At 34.8% G+C, this 25540-nt stretch overlaps 3 protein-coding genes across 3 annotated transcripts; all 3 read left to right on the top strand.

The window, feature by feature from the left end:
* The first annotated feature begins 1184 nt into the window (after positions 1-1184).
* LOC25487299 (PRA1 family protein H) lies at positions 1185-3751 on the top strand. The gene is made up of 4 exons (XM_013609189.3): positions 1185-1701; positions 2346-2482; positions 3213-3284; positions 3364-3751. The coding sequence occupies exons 1-4, from the start codon at positions 1292-1294 to the stop codon at positions 3432-3434; spliced, it is 690 nt and encodes a 229-aa protein (XP_013464643.1). The 5' UTR covers positions 1185-1291; the 3' UTR covers positions 3435-3751.
* Positions 3752-7173: 3422 nt separating this feature from the next.
* Positions 7174-14062, top strand: LOC25487298 (E3 SUMO-protein ligase MMS21). Its single transcript, XM_013609188.3, has 7 exons — positions 7174-7365; positions 7492-7563; positions 7851-7961; positions 10123-10233; positions 11031-11170; positions 13603-13688; positions 13768-14062. Exons 1-7 carry the CDS (start codon positions 7279-7281, stop codon positions 13893-13895), a joined length of 735 nt encoding a protein of 244 aa, XP_013464642.1. The 5' UTR covers positions 7174-7278; the 3' UTR covers positions 13896-14062.
* A 2063-nt stretch (positions 14063-16125) lies between these two features.
* LOC25487297 (uncharacterized) lies at positions 16126-25254 on the top strand. The gene is made up of 6 exons (XM_013609186.3): positions 16126-17838; positions 19238-19378; positions 19516-21268; positions 21516-21817; positions 22835-23712; positions 24040-25254. Exons 1-6 carry the CDS (start codon positions 16528-16530, stop codon positions 25139-25141), a joined length of 5487 nt encoding a protein of 1828 aa, XP_013464640.1. The 5' UTR covers positions 16126-16527; the 3' UTR covers positions 25142-25254.
* Positions 25255-25540: the final 286 nt, after the last annotated feature.

Raw genomic sequence — 25540 nt, 5'->3', positions numbered from 1 at the left:
CCTGTAATATAGGTCATTTTTTGTTTTCCCCCCTGTAAATTTTTTTTTTTGATTTACCCCCTTGTAAAATATATTTTTTTGGAATACCCCCTAATAGGTCATTAAAAAACGACTTTATTTTAACTTTTTGCAGAATTTTTTCGTTTTTTTATGACCTATTAGGGGGGTATTCCAAAAAAAATATTTTACAGGGAGGAAAACAAAAAATGACCTATATTACAGGGGGTAAAGCACCATTAACCCTTTCATTTTATTATCAGGTTCCTGAAAAAAGGTTTGTATTTCTTAATCAATTTTTTACTTATGAGATTAAGACAAAAATTAAGTTTGACAAAATTATTCCACCTAAAATTGTATTCAGTTTCTTTTGAATTATTCGTCGCTTAATGAAGTTTATTAACCACTTGAGTCATATTTTTTTTAAAAAAAATTTGATATCTAATTTAAGAATCGACTAATTCGAAGGGACCAATCCCACCGCCCACTTGCAGGGGCCCTGTTTAAAGTATGGACTTAGCCCACCGAAATTGGCACCAGAGGGAATCGAACCTGAAACTTTTGGAGGAGCAAACTCCAAGATCCCAAGCTAACTACTAGGCCAACCCCAAATGGGTTGAACTACTCCACTTGAGTCAAATTGATTGGTTAACTACTCCAAAATTTGGCATTCCTTTACGTACATGGGTATATATATATATATATATAGGGTTTTTCTATCATGTGCAAGTTTGATGACTATTTTTTTGAAAAATTCTTTTCTTTTTTGTGGTGTCTGGGGTTCGAACCGTGGACCTTACATATATTATGCATTATCATTATCAACTGAGTTAAGCTCGAGGGAACTTTAAAAGTTCTTTTAAATACACTTAAGCTACACTGAGATTATTTAACTCTGGATAAAAATTGTGATTAGTATTATTTTAAAGCTACATTGCTTCTTTATGAAAAAAAATCTCATAGCTTTATATTCTACTAAGAAAATAAAATAAAAAATCTTTAGAAGTTTTAGTTCAACTGGCAAATGCCGAAATTGCAAGGCCGGACGTCATGATCTGATTTTTACATATACACTTTGATTTCCATTCTTTAATAAAAAAAATAAATAATGTACACTTTGTTTATGAGGTTTCAAAGACCAAAATTTGGTTGATTTTAATGGTTACATGATTACATACAAAGAAAGAGAAAAAGAAAAAATGAAAGGAAAAAGGAATATTTAAGTGCAAAAAAGAAAAAAGAGCAAGAACCACAACAATAGCGTTTAGTTATCAAAGAAAGAATAATAACAACAATGGTGTTCTCTTCTAATCCATTAGCGCTAAGCGTACCCGAACCCGCCTTCGAATCATGGCTTCGCGACACCGGCTACCTCGAACTCATCGACCAACGAACTTCCGCCGCCGCTGACGCCGTCTCAACCACCACCGTCAATTCCACCTCCTCCCCTTTAGTTCCCGCCACTTCTCTCTCTTCCAAACTCCTCACCCTCCTCTCCTTCCTCACTCTCAACCCCTTCGCCAAACTCACCGCCGATGATTTCTCCGCAGATACTCCTTCTTGGTCACGCTCCTTCGTTGGTTCATCTGATTCCTACTCTTTTCCTTCTTCTCCTTCTCAAGCTCGCTTTCGTGTTCATGAAAATGTTAAGCGTTATGCTCGGAATTATTCTTATCTCTTTATTGTTTTCTTCGCTTCTGCACTGTAAGCACTTTCTTCATTCTTTTCTTAATCAATTCTTTTCTTTATTATTTACTTTCATATTCTGTAGCTATAGCTGAATTTCAAACATGATATAATAGTGTGTTTAGGAAATTGTTAACCACCAATTTAGTCTCCGAAATTGTTGGTTTTTTGGAATAAATGAAATTCGAAATTAATTATGAAATAGAAAATTCTTGATAGTATTAGTCTTTGTAAAACTTGTTTGTGTATACTGCATATGTGATTACATTCAATTATGTCATTTTCTCATATTACTACCAGTATCGATGTGTCATTGTCAGTGGCGCCCGTGCCCATGTTTGTGTCCATGCTTCATAGGGTGCTTTGTAGTAACCTATGAGACAATCTCAGCATTGACCGACCTCTAGCATTAATGTCATTGATGATTTCAATTTTAGGGATTATTTTGGAGTATGGTTTAATTTTAGGAATGAGATTGTTTATACTTACACTTTTGTAGATTAAATTGGTGATTTATTCTATTTGGGTTTTTTTTAAATTTTGTGAGTTGATATGTTTTTAGATTATGATTGTGTATTAGTAGTACTTGATGTTGTTTGGTAAAACTGTGTTCTGCCCTTATGTTGTTTGGTAAAACTGTGTTTTGTCCTTGATCCTTGCAGGTATAAGATGCCACTTGCTCTTGTTGGGTTGATATCATGTTTGGCCCTGTGGGATTTCTTCAAGTTCTCTAGTGACAAATGGGGATTGGATCAATATCCTGTGATTCGGCAGTGCTTGCTTCGCATTGCCCAATGTGGTGAGCGAGAGGAGAATATCTGTGCTATTCTGTTTAGATTTTGTTTATCTTTCCTTCTTCTTTTTTCTATTGCCTTAGTATGACGATAAATAGAGATGCAGCTGTTGGTTAGTGTTGGTTGTTATTCTGTTACAATTTAGTTATGTTTAAGTTTGTTGTTTCTCATCTCTATAAACACCTTTGTATCAATTCAATTCATGATCTTTTAATCAAATATGTTACTTTCTAAGAATACTTTTCTCTCAAGCTCTCTAGCTTTAAATATCTTTCCTTGTCGCCTTTGATTCCTCATAGATGAACTGGTTTTCAATAAATGGCTTTGGTAAAACAAAATATTGTTTTTCTTGTGATTTTGCTATAGTCTTACCGAGAATGTGATGAAACAATAGCATCTAATAAGCCTCCACTACCTGGACCTTGCCTTGAGCTTTGGAGGGAATCAAATACATTACCTTTCCATTTCCCAAAATGAAGGGAGAAGAAATTTACTTGCTTCCCCGTATGCTTATGTAACTTTTTTTGAGTCTGTTAGTATTTAGTTGCATGATTTTTTTTCATTGAAATGTTTAGGGCTGAACTCATATAGCATCTGTTTTCTCTTTATATGTTTTCTTTTGTTTTTGTTAGTATGATATGTGGTTCTTTGCGTATGGATGCTGGAATGATACTTCTAACTTGATGTTCATATGGTTGATTGAAAACTCAAGTTTCTAAATCTCATCTTTTGCAGCAACAGCAGTTATTCTAATATATTCCAATGTTCAAATGGCTCTCTTTTGTGCCATAAGTGTCAGCTATGCAGGTGAGTCTTCATTTGTAGTCTCATACCTCATTCCTTTTATTAGTGGATTTTTAAGTTTTTGTTTAAAATATACATGTAGGAGTGATACTGCATGCTGCATTTCGGAAGTTGACCCCTGCAAAGCAACCTTCTACGGTCAGAGGTGGATAGTTAGTTAATCAAAGAAACAGCGGCACACTTGCCTTTATCCAGAACATCATACTTCGGTGATTCAAGAGGCTTTGGTACTGAATATAGTTCTTACATGTAGAAGGGGACACAATTTGGTACAGAAGATTGTGCAATGTAGAATCCAGGTAACAGGTATAGGCATAGGTTTTGAATAATGCCCTCTCCATGGCAAGAGCAAGGCTATCATATGGTCTTTCAGTAGGTGCCAGTTTTGATGTTTTGTCCATGATTATATTTTACATGTTGTAAGAAGATTTTCAATATTTATACATTCAAGTAATATCTTATTGTTAATATATTTTTTGAACAAAAATCAGATTTTGTTTTCTTAGTTTGGTTACTTGCTTATCTCATTTAAGCCCATTTATGAACTCTAAAGGCATGATTGATCAAATTGTTGATCTAGGTAAACCAAAGAATACCGTTGGAGAAATAAAATGTAGTCATGTTCTTGACATTGCTCAATCCTCTTACTCCAAGCTAACGTTCCTTTAAAATTGAGTAGACAGAATTTTGGTCCTAAATGCAACTGCGATTATAAAAGTCTCATTAGCACTCTTGTAAAAAAAATATTTTGAACTCTCAAACTATATAGTTTTGCACATACTGCTCGTTGCTGGCTCGCAAAAATACATAGCAAACCTTCTCTGTTTGGACTTTGTTCACTCTGCATAGTATATCACCAGTCTACTGCCACGACTAGCCATAGCATCTGCTTCGATCACTATGTATGCGAGTTGCTCCTTTGGCCGATTTCTATTGTTGTGAGTTGGTTTTATTCGGTGAACCCCGGGCAATTAGAAATGCCCCAATTTTTTTTGTTTTTTGCTGATGAGTGAAATTGCCAAAAAAAACGAATTTAATTCTCTCCTACTGTCCATTTTGTCTTAAACTATAAAAGTATGCATTGAGTTAGACAATAACAACAATTAGAACAAATTAATTGTCAACTACCAAATGCAGCAATAAACCAAGAGAGGTTTAATTTAATCAAATGAAATATTGTAGAGAAATAAAAAAACTAGCATTTTGAAAGTGATATTACTCCCCAAATGATACTATTCCTACCCTTAGAAAACTTCCTTTTGCAAGTTTTTTTTCTTTCTAATCTTTTGAATTTAGAAAGTTGATAATTTCCCAAGAACTTGTTCTTTACTCTTCAATATGGTAGTTATTTTGGAGTGCATCGAATCTTCATTTGTATTCAAAAGTACTACTTTTTGAATTCTTCTACATTAGTCTTCGAAGACATTTTTGATTTCCTATATTTGTAGTACAGAGATTTTTTTCTTCGAAATCTTAGAGAGAGAGTTTTAATTTTTAACGTTGATTTTGTTTTCATCTGTATCATTTAATTAACATTATCGACATTACTCTCAAAACATCACATTCCATTTTACATACATGGAATGGAACAAGAAGAATAAAATAACGAGAATGGAAAGGAACAATGTTACTGAACATTGGAGAAGTTATTATACATGCATTTTAGGCCAAACTACAAATGAACACGAGGATTAAAATAGACATTGGCTACATCATGCCATAAAAGGTTAGCACAACCCAGCGGTGGATGATCTAAATAGTAAGTACCCGTAGATATTGAAAGTGCATAATCCGCAAGTCAGTCAGCTGCTTGGTTTGCCTGCCTATAAATATGAGAAACGGTAACCTGTCAATCTTTCATCATAAGGTGATTAATGAGGGGGAACATAGAAAAGCAAGGATAAGTCGAGGGACGCCCCTTATTAATCAAAGATACATCAATAACCGAGTCAGATTCAAAAGAAAGCGTTCGGTGTCCTTTATCTCAAACAAGTTCAAGAGCAGAGTGTATTCTCCAAAGAAATCAAATAAATTTTGTTATTTTTGATGAAATTCTGTGTTTTTTTCTTTCTATAATACCATTATCGATTTATTATTTCATTCTATTATTTCTCTCTGTAAAATAAATAAGTAAGGGTATTATTGATAGTGAAATGCTAACTTGTACCCTTAGAGTATGTTTGGATGAGGAAATGTTTTGAGGGAATTTAAATACTTTGAGGTGAATTTCATTGTTTGGATAATAATTTGAAGAATTTTCAAAATGATGGAAATTCATGAAGTATTTTGGTCAAGTCAAATTTAGAGAATTTGAAATAACACCTAAAAGCTAAGAATTTCAAATTTCTTCATTGTTATAATTTTTCAAATTTTGCATTTTGGTCCTCAAAGTTTCCAAAATTTTCTATTTGAACCCAATAAATTTCCAAAAAAGTGTAAATTGGCCCATCAAAATTTTCAAAAATTATAATTTGACCCCTCAATTTTTTGAAATTTGCAAATTGACCCCTAATTTCATTTTTCAAATTTGGCCCAAAAAAATAAAATTTATAAAAGTTGCCCAAAAATGATGACAATAATTTTTTTTCATCACTTCATCCAAACAATAACATTTAAGAATTAAAGCAATTGAATTGAATCATTTGAATTCTCTAGAATTCTAAATTCTTCAAAATTTCTCAATTACCCCACCCAAACAAACTCTTTGATTAAAGTGTGTTTGGATGAGGGAATGTAATGTTTTGAGGGAATTCAAATACTTTGACGTGAATTCCATTGTTTGGATAATAATTTGAAGAATTTTCCAAATGATGGAATTTCATGAAGTATTTTGGTCAAGTCAAATTTAGAGAATTTGAAGTGACACCTAAAAGTTAAGAATTTCAAAATTCTTCATTGTTATAATTTTGCATTTTGGTCCTAAAATTTTCCAAAATTTTCAATTTGATCGCAATAAATTTCCAGAAAATTGCAAATCGGCCCTTCAAAATTTTCAAAAATTATAATTTGATTCCTCAAATTTTTGAAATTTACAAATTGATCCCTAATTTCAATTTTCTAATTTGGCCCCTAAAATTTATAAAAGTTGCCCAAAAATGATGATAATAAAATTTTTATTACACCATCCAAACAATAATATTTATGAATGAAAGCAATTTAATTGAATCATTTGAATTGCCTAGAATTTTAAATTCTTTAAAATTTCTCAATTACCTCATCTAAACACACTCTTAGGACAGACGATAAGGATCTAAAATAGAATTAAACAATAAATATAAGATAAGTTTTTTAATTTTTAAGGTTATGAATGCACAATTTCTAAGGTTAAATTTCTTTATTTAGTTTCTTATCTTGTGCCCTTAGGGCATAAGTTATCAAGACTCTTATTGATAAACAAATAATTAATATTGCATTGAAACTTGAAAGTGACAAGTAAAATGAAACAAAATTATTCTTCAAAAACGACATGTATTGTGAAGCAGATGGAGTATGTATTTAACAATTAAGTTGTACTTACAAGACTAATTAGTTTTTTTTGTCACCGCATAAAATTCACACAAGTAATTGGCGTGCTCATATTCAAACCGGAGTAATCCAATCTAACAATATTGATATTGTCGGTTGAGTCAAGTCTTATAAAATATAAAGAGAAATGCTAATATTTGCCCTTGTTAAGAAAATTAAAGAAGAAATTTTGTCTTGGAAATGATGCATTCAATGCATTGAAACTTTAAAATGTAACATTTTCTATTTAAAATTTATCAATTATTTTCATTTTTGTATCCTTAACTAGTGTCTTAAGACACTAGTTAACAAGACCCAAATATAAAACCTAATTAACTTTTTATTTTTATTTTTTTTTATTTAGGGAAATTACTTATTCACTTGCATTGTAGTATTTCAAAATTCAATTTTCACCGTGAGGTTCTAACCTTCCTATCTCCCTCCAAAATTCCCCTTTCGCGGAGCTCTCAGAGCACCAATCCACCGGAGATTCATGGCGTCAAGTTCACACGGCGGCGTTTCTGGTCGGATAAAGAACTTAACTTCCACTTACGGCACTGATATTCAACCTATCATCTCTGTAAACTCTCAAACCCTTCTTTTTTAGGGTATCCTTTAATCAAAGGAGCATTTTTTCGTGTTTGTAAATAAATTCAATCATTTTGTTTATCACTTATTGTGTTACATTTTTCTGGGTTTGTTTTAGGATATCCGTTCAACAGTTGGTGTGATGAAGGGTATTGCAGTTCAATTGGAAAAAGACAAGCTTTTTGACAAGGTTTTTGTTTTTATGATGTTTTTAATTAATATCATTAAAATTTGATTGTGTTCATTTTTTTTTTTAGTAATATTGGTCATGTGATGAGTGAACAATAAAAACCATTTTAGCCTATGTTTGGTTCCACGTTTGTAGTGGCTAGAATTGATTTTGGTGTAAAATTTATTTTTCAACTCACTTTTCCGTAAATGTATCCAAACATAAACTTAATGTGGGTCATTAATTTTTTTTGTTTTGTTTGTAATTACGGTCATGTGATGGGTGGAAAGTGAAAACAATTTTTTTAGGTGAAGGAGATGGAAGATGCTGTTGTGGAGTTAATTGGCTTAAATGAACTTAGTGTGCATTTTTCATCTTCTGTTCAAGCTTTTGGTAATAGATACAAGCCTGGAGAACAGGTAATCAAATCTCTCCACTTATCACTTATCATTTAACTATTGGATAAATGTACTGCATGCACATGTGTTTATAAGCAGAGGCGGACGATCCTCACTTTACCAGTTTTGTAAGGATGAGTTAAGCTCAGTATAAAACTTAATATGGTATCAGAGCCAATCGATCGGGCTACCTACCGTTTATATTCACGCACGAAAGTGTTGGGCATGAGGGGGTGTTTTGGGAAAATCCCAAATCCCACATTGATTAAAGATAAGGCCTGACTAGAGTGTATGAAGAGTGACACGCTTATCTAGTGGTATAAGTACTTGTGAGACTGTTTGGGAGAACTTATGAAAACAGCTTATAACATGTCCATTAGCTTTCAAAGATAGGTTATAGAAATTGACATGTCCATAATCTCTCCAAGATAGGATGTAAAAACAGCTTATACCTTATACAAAACAATTAAATTATTTTATCTTTTGTTATAGAAATAGATTATGCATAAGTGCTTATATGATAAACAAGGTTGGAAGTTCCAAACATAACCTGATTGCCTGGTGTCCAAACTATTTAAGGCACGCTATTTTCCCCGCAGCTGCTATCTTGATACGAAATTAGGCCACAAACCAAGTTTTGTGTGGCACAGTATTTTCAGTGCAAAGCGAGTTCCTCACAGGCTCCAGATGGAAAATTGGATCAGGTCTGAACATCCCAATTTTTTATGCTCCCTGGTTGAGGGATGGTGCCTGCATATCAGGAGAAGGCCAACCAGTTATGGCGATACAACAATCCAGAGTTCATTCACTTGTCGATCATAACTCTCATAGTTGGAACCACCAAGTGATAGCACATTGTTTTGATTACGCCACAGCTCAGAGCATATTGAAAACTCCTCTTATTCAACAAGTGGAGGAGGATAAATTAATATGGAAGGTGGAGAAGAATGGTCACTACTCTGTGAGAAGTGCTTACCGGCTATGCATGGAAGAAATAGCAGACAATTCATACTTACATAGGCCAGGCTATTGGACCGGCGTTTGGAAGCTTAAGGCACCCCCAAAAGTAAAGAATTTGATTTGGAAAATTGTTGAGGATGTTTACCAACGCGTGCAAGATTGTTGGACAGAGGTGTGCAGTGCCCATCTATGTGTGCGATGTGTGAGGACAATTATGAGGATGCCATTCATGCGTTGTTTGATTGCCCAAGAGCTAGAAATGTATGGTGTGAGGGAAATATGTGGCAAGAAGTGAACACAGCGCTGCAACAACATAACACAGTGGCTGAGATTGTTTTTGCATTGTTACAAGATTTGTCACAAACGAAAGTTGAACAGCTGTGAATGGGGCGGGGGTGAGAACAGCTGTGAACACAGCAGCTGACAGCAGAACAAACACGCAGAAGGCACAGGTTAGATGGCAAAAACCGGCTGCAGGCAGGCACAAATGCAATGTGTATGTGTCATTCTCCGCCTTGTTGAATTGTGTTGGTTATGGTATGTGCATTCGGGATGAGGAAGGGCGTTTCGTCTTGGCACAAACATTATGGTCTTAGCCTATATGTTCTCCAGACATAGATGAAGCTTTGGGACTACTACATGCAATGAAATGGGTGCATGATCTACAACTTTCAAATGTTGATTTTGAGTTGGATGCCAAGAAAGTGGTAGATAACTATAACAAAGGCAAGAATGACATTTCGGAGTTTGGAGAATTACTTGATGAATGTATGAGATGCTTTAACTTACTATTTGAAAACTCTAAGGTTGAGTTTAGTCGGAGACAAACGAATGAGGTAGCTCATAATCTTGCACGAGAGGCCACTTTCCTAGCTAGTCCCATTTATTTATTAATGCACCACCTTGTATCTTGAACTTGATATGTAATGAAATGCTATAAGATTTTCCCCTCAAAAAGTAAAATAAAATGATAAGTGCTTATGCTATACACGCCAAATTAAGCTGATTAGCCAAACATGGCAGTAATATTGAGTAGTTAGTTAGGTTCGTTGTCATTCGTTTTAGGTGTTTGACCTTATCAGTCCTTTCTCTTTGTATATAAACCCCAGTTATCATAAATAGTAGTTAAGTCGTTTTGTTTTGTTTTCATATTCGTTACATTAACACTAACACCATCCTTTGTCCAAAAACTAACTTTCCTTTTGATGTTGCAAATATGCAGTTGACTGATTTTCATAAGGTGTTTGAGGATGAAATTTCGCAGTTTCAGGCCAATCGAAATTCAGATGTTCAAAGACATACTTTAGTGCGCCAATTTAAGGAAGCTGTATGGGTATGTTTCTTGTCGCTCTTAGTGGGGTTGAAGATACTTACCCCTACCCCTCTTCTCCCCAATTTCCTTTGTTTTGTTCTGCAGTTGAACTTAAATATGTCTATCAAGATTATTTTCTTATTTCTCTTTTGGCCAGTACTCAGTAAACATCCCTATTTTGTTTGTCTTAAAGTAGTGTGAAATAATTTTTTTCTTTCAAATATTTTGCTTATGGCTTCATGAAATGAGTAATAACTAATAATGGTATCAAAGATTGTGAAACATATCACTCATCCAGAGTGTTCTCTTTACCATTGAGCGTTGGCAGTGATTGGAAAAAGTAGAAATGTAACTGCCTGTCTTCGGTTAGAACATATTCTTTCAATGTACTAAGTTGCCATCTTTGTTTTACAAGACTTGTATCCCAATCAATAGATTGATACCTTTCCAGTTCCCACCATTGGATATGTTTATATCATATTTATGTTTCCATTGTTTGCTATAAACATTATGTGTCTAATTTCTCAGGAGTATTTGATCTTGTATTCACACACACCCACACACACATACGCACCAAGACACATGTATGTGCACATATATGTTCTGAGAGGGGGAGATATAAATTGAACACTGGTTTATTTCACTTTGTAATTTTCTGTTTCTATTTTTTTCTTGAAGAATACAAAGCTGTTTTTGTAACTTATGCAATGCAATAATATCTTTTCATTGAGAACTGACATATTTCCAAGTTCCTTGTGCAAAACTGCTATTGAATTCAAGGAACAATCTAATTGCTTTTTGTTTATCTTTTTCTTTAGAATGTGCATCATGAGGGACAACCAATGCCAGGTGAAGAAAATGATGACATTGTAATGACCGGTACCCAATCTAATATTTTGAATTTCAAATGTCCATTGAGTGGAAAGCCTATTACTGAGCTTCAAGAACCAGTTCGCAGGTACCATACGAGTCATACACAATATTGCTGTTTCTGTTTGCGATGTTTCTTTTTTATGTCAATAGTTAGAGTTATACATGTTTCCGCTGCGTTGTTTTATTTTTTATTCTAAGTTTGCATAAATTGATAGTATTAATTCATTCTCATCACCATTATATATCTTGACATGAGTAAATTTGCTAAGTATGCATGTGTAGGCATTCGCTTGGTAGGTTGTATGGAAATGGAAAAAGAATCTCAGGCATGGTATGAGAAAATTGACTTTAGAATGACAAGTACAATGTCTGTATGTAGTCTTAAGTTGATCTTCATTTGTTTACCACCAATGCCTTAGAAAATGCTTGTTAAAATAGTCATTGAAAGATATTCAGCTTTGAAGCCTAATTTCTGGTGGACTATGAGGGTGTTGATAGTAGTAGGGGTTTAAATTGGTTGGCTTTGGGGTCGATGGCTGGAGAATTCACACATAAACCCAATAAAAGGGACATTTTCAAATCTGTCATAATATCCATTTGGCTGTGCTATCTCTCACCCATGCCTAAACCCAGATAACAAATTTTTATATTAGAAAAAAGAAAGAGAAATATTTATCATTTGTACTTTTATATTTGCATGTGTATTTATGTAAAGGGATACAACATATAGATCCAATACTCATTTTTCTAATAAAACCCTTCCTCCATACCCACATCCATGTGCAACTTTTCTCACTAATCCCAGAACTCTGAACACTAAAGTCTGAACATTGGTCAATTGGTTCGGTAAACAGGTGACCCATATATATATGCCTGCATTTACGTTTGGGTGTAAATTAATTAAGCCGCTTGCTAACTACTAAAGCTTGACCTATAAAGTGATTGATTTGACTTTTTATATTTTAACTAAACAAGTTAAAGCTTGAATTTAGATCTGATTATATAAGTAGGGGAATAAGTTCAAGTGTTAGGGGTCGACATTAAAAGCTTTTAAGCATTCTGTAACTCTGTGTGTTTGTTAGAACTGGTATCTAAATCAATTGTATATACTGAATATGGTAGGATAATATTGATGAACGATAAGGAATACACAAACACTGCAGAGGCAGTTCTTTGTCTGGTTGAAACTGTATGAGCAGTTTCTTAAAGTGCATTTACAGCAGTTTTCAGATAAACAAATGACAGGAAATTGAGAGCCTTCCCTCACCCCCTAGCTGGTTCCTACTTAGGAAATTGAGGCCTATTGCTGACATTATCATATCTTAAAATTTGTAACTTCAAATTAAACAGGTATATGCAATAACAATTTATTTATGCTAGGAGAATATTTTATTTGTTAATAATTTACTATATTATATCTACTACTTAACTCGAATAATCATACAGTCACTTACACTTGTCCTTTTTTTATTTCATCTTCTTGCATGAAAATGTCTACTGAATATTAAATCAATAAACTTAAAGAAATAACTTCGAGACTTGATAAAGGGAAAGAAAACAAACAAGTTCAAAGAAGCTAATGTCCAAATTTATTAAACAAGTTGGGGTGCAAATTAAAACAAGTCAAACATAAGTACCATCTTTATCTTTTGTCACGGGCCAAGCTCAGGTTTTCATGCTCGGTTTGGATTGATTTGTCTAAATCTATAAAAATTTACATTTCGAGGTGGTAGATATACCTTTTGCTTTACCCACTATATGCTCCCCCACAGTTCTTATGTATTTAGTCTTTAGCTGCATATTATATTGTATGTGGTTAGGAAGTTCAATACAATTCTTGGATTTCAGTAAACTTCAAAATTTAACAGGCTAGGAGTTTTCCCACTGTGTTTGAATGGGGTAGCACTTCGGTGCCTTTGGCTTTGGTGCCTTCGTTCCTATCTCTCTCTTAACCATTCATTCTCTCTCATCTAAATAATTTATTTTAATCATTCATCCAACATTCTCTCTCATCTAAAATGAACCAAAGGCACCAAAGCCAAAGGCACTGAAGTGCTACCCGTTTGAATGGTGATTATGCTTCATGACATGGCTGATAAACTACACCTTAAATACTCTTTAAGTTAGCAACCAGGTAAGCCATGAGAAGCAACATAGTTTTCGATAGTACAACTAAACTGCTAGAAATCAACTCTGAATATGGCGTATTTTGCTATGAATTTTTACTACTATAGAAAGAACAAAATTATGATGTGCATGAGGATGTTGTATAGATTTTGAAACCAATTGGACTGATAAGACAGAGAGACGTGAATAAACAATGAGATTTCTTTTAATAGTACAATCAAACCTTGATGGTAAGGGATAGACTGTATTACCATGTTGACCGCAACCGGATTTGTTAGTATCAACGGTGTTTAGCTTGTTTTGTATTAGCATGAGATAAAAGATTATCATGTGTTCGGATATTGATATATATATTATGCATGTTACTCATTCTCCGTTTCATTGATGCAGCATGCAATGTAGGCACATTTATGAAAAGCAAGTGATAACGCAATATATCCAGTCAGAGGGTGGCCGTACTCAATGCCCAATATCGGGTATATGTTGTTTTTAGATAACCTTGACATTAACCTTATGCCACCATTGCATTGGTTTTTAATCAAATCTGTGTGTCAGGTTGCCCAAAGGCGTTGGATGTTAATGTGCTGGTACAGGATCCGTCGTTGGCTGTGGATATTGACGAAATGCGAAAAATGGACAAAGAAACTAATGTAGAAGATTTCACCATGCTTGATGAAGATTAGTGATTGATTAAACGAACTGGTGATAAGATTTTGTCTGTAAATTCTGATAGTTTTTGACTTTCACTATGATGACTTGTGTTGATTTTTTATGGCATGTGTTTATTGAACTGGTTTCAACTTGCAAATTTGCATGCGTTAGTGAGGTTTCTATGACTTTGTTTTTCATATCTGCTCAGTCTTACGGTTTGGTGCTCCCTAATTTACCTGCTATCTTGTCTATATAATTTATTGTGTTTCCACTTTAAAAGGTGAAGGCGAATTTGTTTGTTTTTTTTTTGTTTTCTTGGTGTTAACCCTCCGGTTATTACAGAAATGGGACTATGGTAATCTCGAAAAAGTGTGTTTGTTTCAATATATTTTTGGAGAAATAGTAAAATACAACTGTTTTCTTTAAAAAAGTTAAAGTAAGTAATCTCTTTCTCATTTTAATTTGTCACTTAAACATTTCTATCTCTAAATAATTGTTATTTTAGAATATAAATACAATATTTTTTGTTTGTTTGCTAATATACCATTATTTATTGAATTTCATCTCATTTAACTACTCCAATAACTACAATTAATAAAGATGTTTTAGTAAATGATATTAATTTTACCATTGTAATTAACTAAGCTAAACATTTTCTTAAGATCCGTGTATAATCCAAAAACGAAAATTAAAATGAGACAGGGATTAGTTTATTTTTTTTGATTCTAGTATTATTTACTATTTTTTGTGTGTAACTGGTTATCCTCCGGTCATAACGGATGATAAAGTTCTCCTTAAATTTTTTTAGATAAGATTTGAACCAATGATCTCTTGCTAACCTAAAAGAATCTCTTATCAATGATTAATATCATTCATCATTTACTAGATTTTTTTTTGGTTACATCGTTTATTAAAAATTTGAAATAACAGATAAAAAGTTTACTTGTGACTTTATTAATCTATATACGTCCAGCTACAAATTTAGATGAAAAACAAATATAAAGTGGAAAATTACCACCAGTTACGAGAGGTATAGCATGTAAAATTCAAATATATACATATTTGAATTTTGAAGGAACCGTTATCCAATTTACCATTCCCAAGTGCTGCTTTTATATATTTGGGGAAAGGAAAACTCTCATTTTTGGCGGCAACAATGTGTTTGATGAAATAGAAATTACGATCAAATTTTGCCAAAAAATACCATTAAGACACCTATCCCAAATTCTTTTTCCAGCACGTGTATTTCTCTCCATTCAAAATTATGGTATAAATCAACGATTTCTACATTTTGAAGTACTTTATTGTCTTCATTTGTTCGACAATCATAAAAAAATTCTTTCTAAAATCCTAGATTTTGAGAGGAATAACACGTAGATTTTATTTGATATACTTTAAAGAGTTATAAGTCTTTTTAAAATAATTATATCAAACATACTATCATCTAATTTTTAAATTAAGAATCAAATTGAACTCAAAATCAAGGGAAAACCAAAACTTGAGCCAAAAGTGGTTGACTTAAAAACAATAATCAAAATGGTTGATAAGTAAAATTGTTAAAAACTTCAAGTCCAAAATAGAAGATAGAAAAAAAACAAAAGACTCCATCAATGTTCAAAATGAAAAAAAAAAGGGCCAAACAATTTTATTGAAGAAATAGAGCGTGCACATAACCAGAGAAATTTATTGGAGAAATGAATAGTGTATCACAATTATTTGTTATGAACGAGATGTAAAATTTATTGAAAAGAGATAGTGTACACAAAAAAAAAAAAATTTATCGATTGGTTAAAACGTTTTATAATAGAATTTTTTTTAAAAATTTCACTTTCTTAATTCGAGTGTCGCATCCTAAAATGACATTTACAAAGAAACAGAGGAATTAACATAGAACAACAAAAAGACTACATATAATAAAGAAATTATAGGTTTGAACATGAGCCGCAATATATCAAATGGCTCGATAATCTTTATTTTATGTAATTTCCCATGTCTTTTTTGTTGTAAAAGTTTATAAAATTAGACTTTCAAATTGCATAAGAGAATCATCGTACAACCTCATACGAAGTATGAATTCTTCTTCTAACTTCAAATGAGTGAACACAAAACTCTCATTTTAAATTGAAGTTGAAACAATTTTTAACTTATACTCAACTGCCGAAACCATCAATCGCGTGAAATCACGTTACCCACTCTTCGCGTGAAACCATCATAAGCATAAACATATATATATATAAATACAACACCAAAAACCTTCTTCAGTTTTTGTTTCTATGTAACCACAACAACAAAGAGAAGAAAAAAAAATCAAACACTTCAGTTAAGAAAAACATCATATAGAACCACAGAACCCAGAAACGCAATCTTCACACACAAAAAATAAACACACATAACTTCCCTTCAATCAAACCTTAACTCCGACAATGATTCTTGTCCCAATCAATTTCTAGGGTTTCGTTTTTTCCACCTTTTACCATCAATTGAAACCACCACGCCATTTTTCCTCTCAATTACAGTGAATTTGAATACCCAATTGAACGAGTAACACAATCACCGAATACCCATTTGATAGTTTTCTACATAGCGAAAAAGTTTTAATTTTTATCATTTTTCACTTTGATTTATATTGCTGTTTGGTGAAGTTTTTATACATTTTGGTTTGTTATGATGCGATCATCACCTTCCTCGTCACGGATTCGGAAGAAACATAAGAAATTGGATGCAATTTGTGAGGAAGAGTATACTAGAAATCACGGTGAGTGTAATGTGGGTCATGATTTGAACCCTGATTCAGGGGTGAGGAGAAGCTCGCGGGCTAGGCGTGCCCCGGTTTTGCTTGATGTCTCTCCCACACCGAAGAAGAAACGGTTGAAGTTAGGAAAGGATGTAGTTCCGAAGAGTGTGGAGGGTGATAAAGGTGTAGGGAGAGAAAGTGGGGGTTCTGGTGGTGGGAATTGGAGTTTGAGGTCAAGATCGAGGGGTAAGAACGTGGAATTTGAAGTGAAGGAGGAGAGGGAATTGAGTGGTAGGAAAAGGAAGTTGTTTGATGAGGTGTTGGAGGTTGATAAGAAAGATGAATTGGAGGTTGTGGAGGATGATAGGAAGGAAGAATTGGAGGCTGTGGAGGGTGATGGGAAAGAGGAAATAGAGGTTGTGGAGGTTGATAATAAAGAGGGGTTTAAATATTTTACCCGAAGGAAGTTTAAGTCGAAGAAGAGAACGAGGAGAGTTGAAGCGACGAAGGGTGATCAAAGGCTTGAGGAAAATGAGTGTCCAGTGGGGTTGGATGAGAGTAAGAGTCAAGAAGTGGAGCTTGTAGTTGTATTGGACACAGGTGAGGGGAGTGCTTCGTTTCCAGAGACTGAATTGGCTCATGAGAATCCAATAGATTCGAGGGATGAGAATGCTGCTACAAGGAACGAGGAGAGAATTGAAACTGACAATTTGCAAGCTGAGGAGTGTAGTGGCGATGTTGAACCGTCTCCGATGGAACGTGTAGAATCTTTAGATGAACAGGGTGATAAGATAGAGAGTGAGAAGGAAGGAATATATGCAAGTAATGTGGATGAAATTGCTGGAGTTTCAACGGAACAAGCAGATAATGAAGGAGCTGTTGATAAGGAGGTTGGCATTGATGAAAATGTCTCAAAAGATGAGAGTGTTGGGAAGAGGGATGAGTTGAAACAAGCATCAAATGATAAGTCTGGGTACCGATGCATCAAAGAGGGAAGACGGTGTGGTTTGTGTGGAAGAGGGAGCGATGGTAAGCCTCCAAAAAGGTTAGTTCAGGATAACGGTGACAGTGAGAACGAAGCTTATAGCGGATCATCAGCTTCAGAGGAGCCCGCTTATGAAACTTGGGATGGTTTTGATGATGAACCTGGTTGGCTTGGGCGTCTCTTGGGCCCTATTAATGATCGTTATGGTATTGCTGGAATATGGGTGCATCAGAATTGTGCTGTATGGAGTCCAGAGGTGTGATTTCAAATTAAAAGTTTCTTGAACCTTGGTCTGCATCAGTAAATTCTGCATATGTGAGCTTGAAAGTTAGTCTAAGACATTATAAAATGATCATGCTAAATTGCTTCTTGTTTTTATAATATGCAGACTTGCTGATCATAGTGCCATGTTAAGACCTACTACTAAGTGTGTTTCAGGTTTTAGAATGTTAAAAATTGATTTTGAGTGAATTGATTTTAGATAAAAATGAGTTGACTGTGAAGTGGTTACATACATGTAAAAATGAGTTGAACAATATATTTGATTATGAAAATCACGTTTGGAATCAAAAGCTTAAAAATCCTAGCTTCAAGTTATAACCAATTTTAGAAGCAAAATCAATTTCAATTGACATCATCCAAACATGTCAAAATCAATTATATGTGTATAAAATCACTTTGGAGTCTCTCTTGCATGAAATCAAACACACACTGAATACACTAATGCTCCGTGTCTGTTTGGTAGTAAGAGTCTTGCTCTGGTAATTGTTGTTTGTTAAAGAGGTAGAATTTGTGCTGATCACATACATCTCAATCTTCCTGGTTATGGCATAAAAATAAGTCAACTTTTTACTTTACGGTACTTGTCCTAGGATGTAGATAAAACACTAGACATGAAGTGAACCCAGAGATTCTTTTAATTTTGAAGCTGTGGCATATTTTAGAACTTTTCAAAGACTTCTTTTATTCAATCCTTTGGCATTTCAATATTTTCATCCGTACCGGTTTTCAAATGAACATATACTCTTAAAATTTTAATAGGATAAATGGATTTTACTTAATTAATATTGTCCATAGAGATCAACGCACATTGTCAACTTATGAAGCAAAATATTCTTCTCATTTGTTATTAGAACTATGTTGGCTTAATAGTTTTTGGTTAGACCTCTTATTAGTATCATTATTATATTATTAGGCTGCAGTTATCATGTTATTTGGCAACAACCAACAGTTGTTATGTTTTAGGAAGACAGTTATGTTATTGGGCAGATTTTGATTAATAGGAAAACCGAAGGAAAAATCAGCAGACTATTAATTTGGAGAGACAAAGACTCTTTTTTTTTAAGAAGCTAAACTAGCCCACCTAAGTTGGCACCGGAGAGAGACAAAGACTCTTGGATAGGAATTGTCATGCAATATATGTGTTATTTCCTAATTTGTTGTATCGTAAAAGAACTCATCCTCTGTTCTAAGACAGCTTTCCAGATATTGTTGCAATTAAGATCAGATTATTACTATTAATATTAAATTCCTATGTTTGGTACCAGTTTCTATCATTTTGTTGCTTAGAACTGGCATGTGCTAATAATCTGCCTATTTGAAGCTTAGTCAACTTTTATGTCAAAGTAGATATTCATTTTGTCAAACTCTTGCAGGTTTATTTTGCTGGCTTGGGATGCTTAAAAAATGTGAGGGCCGCACTTTGTCGAGGAAGAGCATTGAAGTGCACACGTTGTGGGAGGAGAGGGGCAACCATCGGTTGTCGTGTTGATCGTTGTCCTAAAACTTATCACTTGGTTGGCTTCATATTCTTTCTTTCGAAATGGAATTTACAAATATTATGAACTTCCTTACTTTGCTTTTACAAGCAAGGAAATCATTTTTGTTTTTTACCAATTTTAACTAGATATAGCACCCGATCTGTGTTTTGCAGGCTTGTGCTAGAGCAAATGGTTGCATCTTTGATCACCGCAAATTTCTTATAGCTTGTACAGATCATCGACACCTTTTCCAACCTTGTGGTGATAAATACTTAGCACGGTTAAAGAAGTTGAGGGCTAGGAAAATGATGTGGGAGACGAAGAAGCGTTCAAATGATGCTTCGAGAAAGGATATTGATGCAGAAGAGAAATGGTTGGAAAATTGTGGCGAGGATGAAGAATTTTTGAAACGTGAGAACAAGAGGCTTCATCGTGATGTATTGAGAATAGCTCCAGTGTATATTGGTGGTTCAGACTCTTCCGCCAGTGACAATTCATTTCAGGGATGGGAATCTGTTGCTGGGCTTAATGATGTCATCCGTTGTATGAAAGAAGTTGTTATTATTCCGCTGCTATATCCTAATTTTTTCGACAATTTAGGGCTTACACCTCCAAGAGGTGTTCTTTTGCACGGCTATCCCGGAACAGGGAAAACCTTAGTGGTCCGGTCATTGATAGGTGCATGTGCCCGTGGAGATAGACGGATTGCATATTTTGCCCGTAAAGGTGCAGATTGCTTGGGGAAATATGTTGGTGATGCTGAGCGTCAACTAAGACTATTATTTCAGGTTGCTGAGAAATGTCAACCTTCCATAATATTCTTTGATGAGATCGATGGACTGGCACCCTCCCGTACTCGACAGCAAGATCAGACTCATAGTTCTGTTGTGTCAACATTGCTTGCTCTTATGGATGGTTTGAAATCCAGGGGTTCAGTGGTGGTCATAGGTGCAACAAACCGTCCTGATGCTGTTGACCCGGCGCTTAGGCGACCTGGAAGATTTGATCGGGAAATTTACTTTCCATTGCCATCAACTGAAGACAGAGCTTCCATTCTCTCACTTCACACACAGAAGTGGCCAAAACCAATTGGTGGATCCTTGCTTGGGTGGATTGCAAAAAAAACTTCTGGCTTTGCTGGTGCCGATCTCCAAGCTCTCTGTACCCAAGCGGCCATGAATGCGCTGAAGAGGAATTTCCCTTTGCAAGAGGTGCTATCTGTAGCTGAAAAAAGACATTCTTCTGATTGTAAGAATATTCCTCTTCCATCCTTTACCGTGGAGGAGAGGGATTGGGTAGACGCTTTTTTGTCTTCCCCATCACCGTGCTCCCAAAGAGAAGCTGGAAATGCTGCAAATGATGTATCATGCTCCCCTCTTCCTGTCCAACTTGTTCCTTGTTTATTGCGGCCGTTGTGCACCATTCTTGTATCTCTTTATCTTGACGAACGTCTGTGGTTGCCACTTCCAATATCTAGTGCTGTGGCATTGATTAAGAATGTAATGGTTTCTGCTCTAGGCAAAAAGGAAATGCCTATTGATCATTGGTGGTTGCACCTTGATGATTTCCTTCAAGAAACAAACGTTGCTTATGAGGTAAGTAAGTGTCTTAGTGGTTCTGGCATTTTATCCGCAGACCATGGTTTTTCTGGTTTCTGTGATATTGTGGATCATGCTGACGAGAATTCTTCCGTAAAGAACCATGGTAGCCTGTTTAACGGACGATTACCAGACACGTCGTTTGGAATGACTAACAAATCAGGTTTTCGAATATTGATTTACGGAAATCCTCGATCTGGCCAGAGACATCTTGCTTCATGCCTTCTTTACTGCTTTATTGGAAATATTGAAGTACAAAAGATTGATATGGCAACTATTTCACAAGAAGGGCATGGAGATGTTGTGCAAGGGATCACACAAATATTAAGTATGTTACTTTTTCCTAGTTTTTACCTATATAGCGTTGTTTATCAACTTTTGGCTTTGGTTTGCAAAAAAAATGCATTTTTTCTTAAATAGTGTCTAGACCTTAAAAGAAGCCAAGTGTGAGAGTAAAATCAACTTTGTTGCTATATGCAAAAATATTGATCTCAAATGCAGTGAAATGTAGGTTACTTCTAGACCATAACTGTAGTAACATCCAGATCTGATAATCATTAGTTTCTATGTGGCAGTGAAATGTGCTAGCATGAAATCTTGTGTAATATTTATGCCAAGAATTGATTTGTGGGCTGTGGAGGAAGATTTGAAGATTGCTGAAAAGACTGATTCCTGCTCAATAAATCATCTATCATCCGAGACGGACAAATCTTCTTTCACACCAAGCCAAATTGTTGAGAAGGAAAATGGGATCAATACTGGGAAAAACTCGACCGAGATTACGAAATGCCAAGCCAACAAAAAGGCTTCTTATGCCTGGATGTCGTTTATTGAGCAAGTGGAGACCATTGGTTTATCCACATCTGTGATGATTCTGGTATGAACGCTTTATCTTGTCTGTAATACGCAAACACATTCATACAATTGATTCCTGGATTTTTTTCTCCTTCATTTTTAGTTTAAATGTTTTATATTTTCAGACTCGGCTATTTATTAATTCTAATGTAGAGTACAAATTAATCCAATGGCATTATTCACATTGTGTGATGCTGCTTTTAATATTTATGGCAGTGTTATTAATCTCAGATGGACGAGTGCAGCAGCTAACCAACCTAAAAACGCTATTGCGAGACAGCAGATAATGAGATGATAGCAATTTTGAAAATTTTATACAGTTTATATAATTTATTATTTTTTAACAGATAATTTTTTCTATACACGTAAAAATTCAACAAGCTATTAATGACCAGCGAGAGAGTAAAATATGACAGCACGCGTAAGAAAAATTGAGAAAGAAGCCCAAACACTGTTATTGATTTTTTTAGTGTATAGCCCAATCAAAATGCCCTAAAGTTTCATATTTAACCATATTTTGTTTGGAATTTTTTATCTCATAATGAGGTGCAATGCTATATCGATTACCCGCTGCTATTTTAGCTGTAGCGGCTGCTACACAAAACTGTTTCACTTGCATGTACTGCAGTGGCGCGGGGCCATACTGCTCAGCTGCAGCGTTATAGTGCGCTATTGACTATACAGTAAAATTGATAACTCGATTATCCTTTTGTTTTTCCTAGTAGGCGAATTATTAATATCAACTAAACATTTATGATATTTTTGTACTGGGTATCAGATCACTTAAGAATTCATGATAGAAGTTTCTGAATGCTTGAGTTATTTGTGCACAGATCTTCTGTTTATAAGCTTTTGGCTGGCAGTAAATAAACATAAAATTTACATTTAGGTGGAGATTAACAAAACTGCTAAGTGTACGTATAACTTTCCTTAGATACATGGTTAACTATGCACATGAATCTGAAAATAATTGCTACAATTCCTAATACTAATATTAATTCTAACAAGATCCTGATGTTTTATTTTTCATTTGAATCAGGCTACTGCAGAAGTTCCCTATACTGAACTTCCTCACAAGATAACAGGATTCTTCAAGAGTTATCAAACTAAGGACACCCAGTCAACTCCTTTAGTTCAAACAGTTCCTCAATTCTCTCTGCAGATAGATGGGAATTTTGATCATGACTTGGCCATCTATCTATCTTCAATTGAGCTTCTAAGAACTGTAGTTGAGCAACGAGTTCAGTTGATTCATCAGAGATCTCATGCTCACATGGGTGCCCAGAAGAGGGACAAAGCCTATGAATCAATTGAAGTTTGTAAAGATAAAGTAACTCAGGGAAAAGAAAACGAACCAGCCAACGAGAAGGGTGAAGTTCAATTTCCCGAGTCCTTGACAAAAGTTCCACAACCTAACAGTAGGTCAGTGAAGGGAAAGTCGAATCTTTTAATGGCAATATCCACATTTGGCTATCAAATTCTTCTATACCCTCATTTTGCTGAACTTTGTTGGGTTACTTCAAAGCTCAAAGAAGGTCCTTGTGCTGACGCGAGTGGGCCTTGGAGGGGATGGCCTTTCAATTCCTGTATAATTCGTCCTAACAATTCACAAGACAAGGTGGTAATTGGCGGTAGCTCTGGTGGGACTAAAAGCACCGGTGGCTCTGGTGGCACTAAAAGCAAAGAAAGTGCTGGTTTAGTTAGAGGCTTGGTTGCTGTTGGTTTATCAGCATACAAGGGTGTTTATAAATCAGTTAGGGAAGTTTCCTTTGAGGTAAGGAAAGTTCTCGAGATCTTAACTGAGATGATAAATATGAAAATTCAAGCCGGGAGAAACAGATATCAATATCTCCGTATTTTATCACAAGTGGCTTATTTGGAAGATATGGTCAACAACTGGGCTTATGCATTGCTTAGGTATTTCTATTTTACCTTTAGGATCTGTTTAGATTGACTTATTTGAGCTTATCTACCAACGTAAGCATTTGCAAGACTGTTTGGAAGAGTTTATAGAAACAACTTATGACATGTCCATAAGCTGTTTTCAGTTTATTTCTATAAGCTCTTTAGGATAGCTTATGAAAACAGTTTATAGCTCAAATAAAATATTATGACTTTTATTTTATCTTTTGTTATAAAAATAGCTTATTCATAAGCTGTTTATTCAAAAAGGACTTTATGTACAGATTGTTTTTAAGCTTTTTGTACGGGTTAGGTCTCTAACAGTTATTCCTTCCATTTCAGTCTTGATCAGGATTCTCCGGAGCTTGCAACAAAGGTTATACCAGCAGCTGGCGGGTCTTTAAACAGTCATCTCCCATGTGAAGACTGTCACCAACCCGAAGGTGAGGATTGCCCTTTGATTGTTCCTGCTGATGGTGATGATTTGGAGACACTGGAGAGAAGTCCAAAGGGAGTTCCTACCGCAACAACAGAGTGTCTTTCCTTGAATGACATAAATGATAATTTAGGTAATACCGATCGTGATGGCCAAAAAGAATGTTCTGAAGGATCTCAGCCTAACCATCCTTGTCCGGATACGCATATTAACGACTCTTGTCTTGCAAACCAACCTCCACATCCATCCTTGAATCAGGAGAATGGAGTATTATCTGAATCAGTAACTGCTGAAAATTACGAAGCTGCAGATGAAGAACTTGGAATGCCGAAAGACTTGAATAAATCCACATGCACTCGCTCCGCGGTCGTTTCTGAAAATGGATTTCACACAACCTTTGAACAAGAGAGTGTTGAGATTGGTAAGTCAGGTGATGTTGAATCTGATAAACATGAGAATACTATAGATATCAACGCCTCTTCAAGCAAGGACAAGGGTCCAGCTGAATCCGGGTTTGTTTGCTTGTATCAATGTTGCCCTCATTGCCTCCACAGTCTCTATAATTTGACCCAGAAAGTACTTGTTCGCGAGTGGGGATCAAATAGAAGCCATTGGACAATAGAAGATGTCCATGATGCTGTTTCTTTATTATCTGTGGATCTTATTTCAGCAGTCAGAAAATGTTACATGGCAGAAGATTTCACCGATTTATCTAGTAACAAAACATCTTTTAAATGTTTCAATTCAATAACATGTAACACTGAAAACCGAGGCAAGGATGTTGTGTCGGCAGAATGCATTTCTCACTCGGCTAGTCAAGATACAAGTGTAAGCAAAGACGCGGTCGTGAATGAAGCAGTGAAGCTTGATTTGAAATTTGTATTCAGAGATGGTGTGCTAGTTCCTATGGACCCTGCAAAGGATGCCCCTCTTCACTGTAAATTTGAGAAATTGTGTCTTTGTTCTCTGATAGAGTTAATAGTTAAGACTAAGGGCTCTTTAGATTAAACTATATTGTTTTTTTTTTTTTTATAGCTTTGAATGCTTAGCAGCAGTTGTAAGTAATTTTTTACTATTAGATTAAGTTATAGTTTTTGAGTTTTGACCTCAGAAAATTCCCATGGAGCTTCTTTGAGTGCTTTCATTTCATCAGCAAAAAATAGATGTCTTCAATCCTCCCATCTCAAATAGCTTTTCCAATTTGATTATTACTGCTCAAGGTAGCCAAATATTTAATAATAATTTTTAGTTTTATATTTTAGGCTTAAATATTATTTGGAAGTATATAAGGATTAAAAACATGTTTAAAGCCTATTGTTTTGACATGACAACAATATGAAAATTTAAAATATTAAAATAATTCCAACTTTTGTTCCACTCTTTGTATTGTTTGTACTTAAATTAAAA

This window comes from Medicago truncatula, chromosome 2, assembly GCF_003473485.1.
Source record: "Medicago truncatula cultivar Jemalong A17 chromosome 2, MtrunA17r5.0-ANR, whole genome shotgun sequence".
Classification (NCBI taxonomy): domain Eukaryota; kingdom Viridiplantae; phylum Streptophyta; class Magnoliopsida; order Fabales; family Fabaceae; genus Medicago; species Medicago truncatula.
This window is presented reverse-complemented; position numbering and strand designations above follow the sequence as displayed.

Excerpts from the sequence above, each read along its gene's own strand:
- LOC25487299 (XM_013609189.3), top strand. The coding sequence starts at position 1,292 with ATGGTGTTCTCTTCTAATCCATTAGCGCTAAGCGTACCCGAACCCGCC. Across the intron at positions 1,702-2,345 it reads GTTTTCTTCGCTTCTGCACT|GTATAAGATGCCACTTGCTC; the intron begins GTAAGCACTTTC and ends TGATCCTTGCAG. Across the intron at positions 3,285-3,363 it reads CATAAGTGTCAGCTATGCAG|GAGTGATACTGCATGCTGCA; the intron begins GTGAGTCTTCAT and ends ATATACATGTAG.
- LOC25487298 (XM_013609188.3), top strand. The coding sequence starts at position 7,279 with ATGGCGTCAAGTTCACACGGCGGCGTTTCTGGTCGGATAAAGAACTTA. Across the intron at positions 7,366-7,491 it reads ATATTCAACCTATCATCTCT|GATATCCGTTCAACAGTTGG; the intron begins GTAAACTCTCAA and ends GGTTTGTTTTAG. Across the intron at positions 10,234-11,030 it reads AATTTAAGGAAGCTGTATGG|AATGTGCATCATGAGGGACA; the intron begins GTATGTTTCTTG and ends CTTTTTCTTTAG.
- LOC25487297 (XM_013609186.3), top strand. The coding sequence starts at position 16,528 with ATGATGCGATCATCACCTTCCTCGTCACGGATTCGGAAGAAACATAAG. Across the intron at positions 17,839-19,237 it reads GTGCTGTATGGAGTCCAGAG|GTTTATTTTGCTGGCTTGGG; the intron begins GTGTGATTTCAA and ends AAACTCTTGCAG. Across the intron at positions 21,269-21,515 it reads AGGGATCACACAAATATTAA|TGAAATGTGCTAGCATGAAA; the intron begins GTATGTTACTTT and ends TCTATGTGGCAG.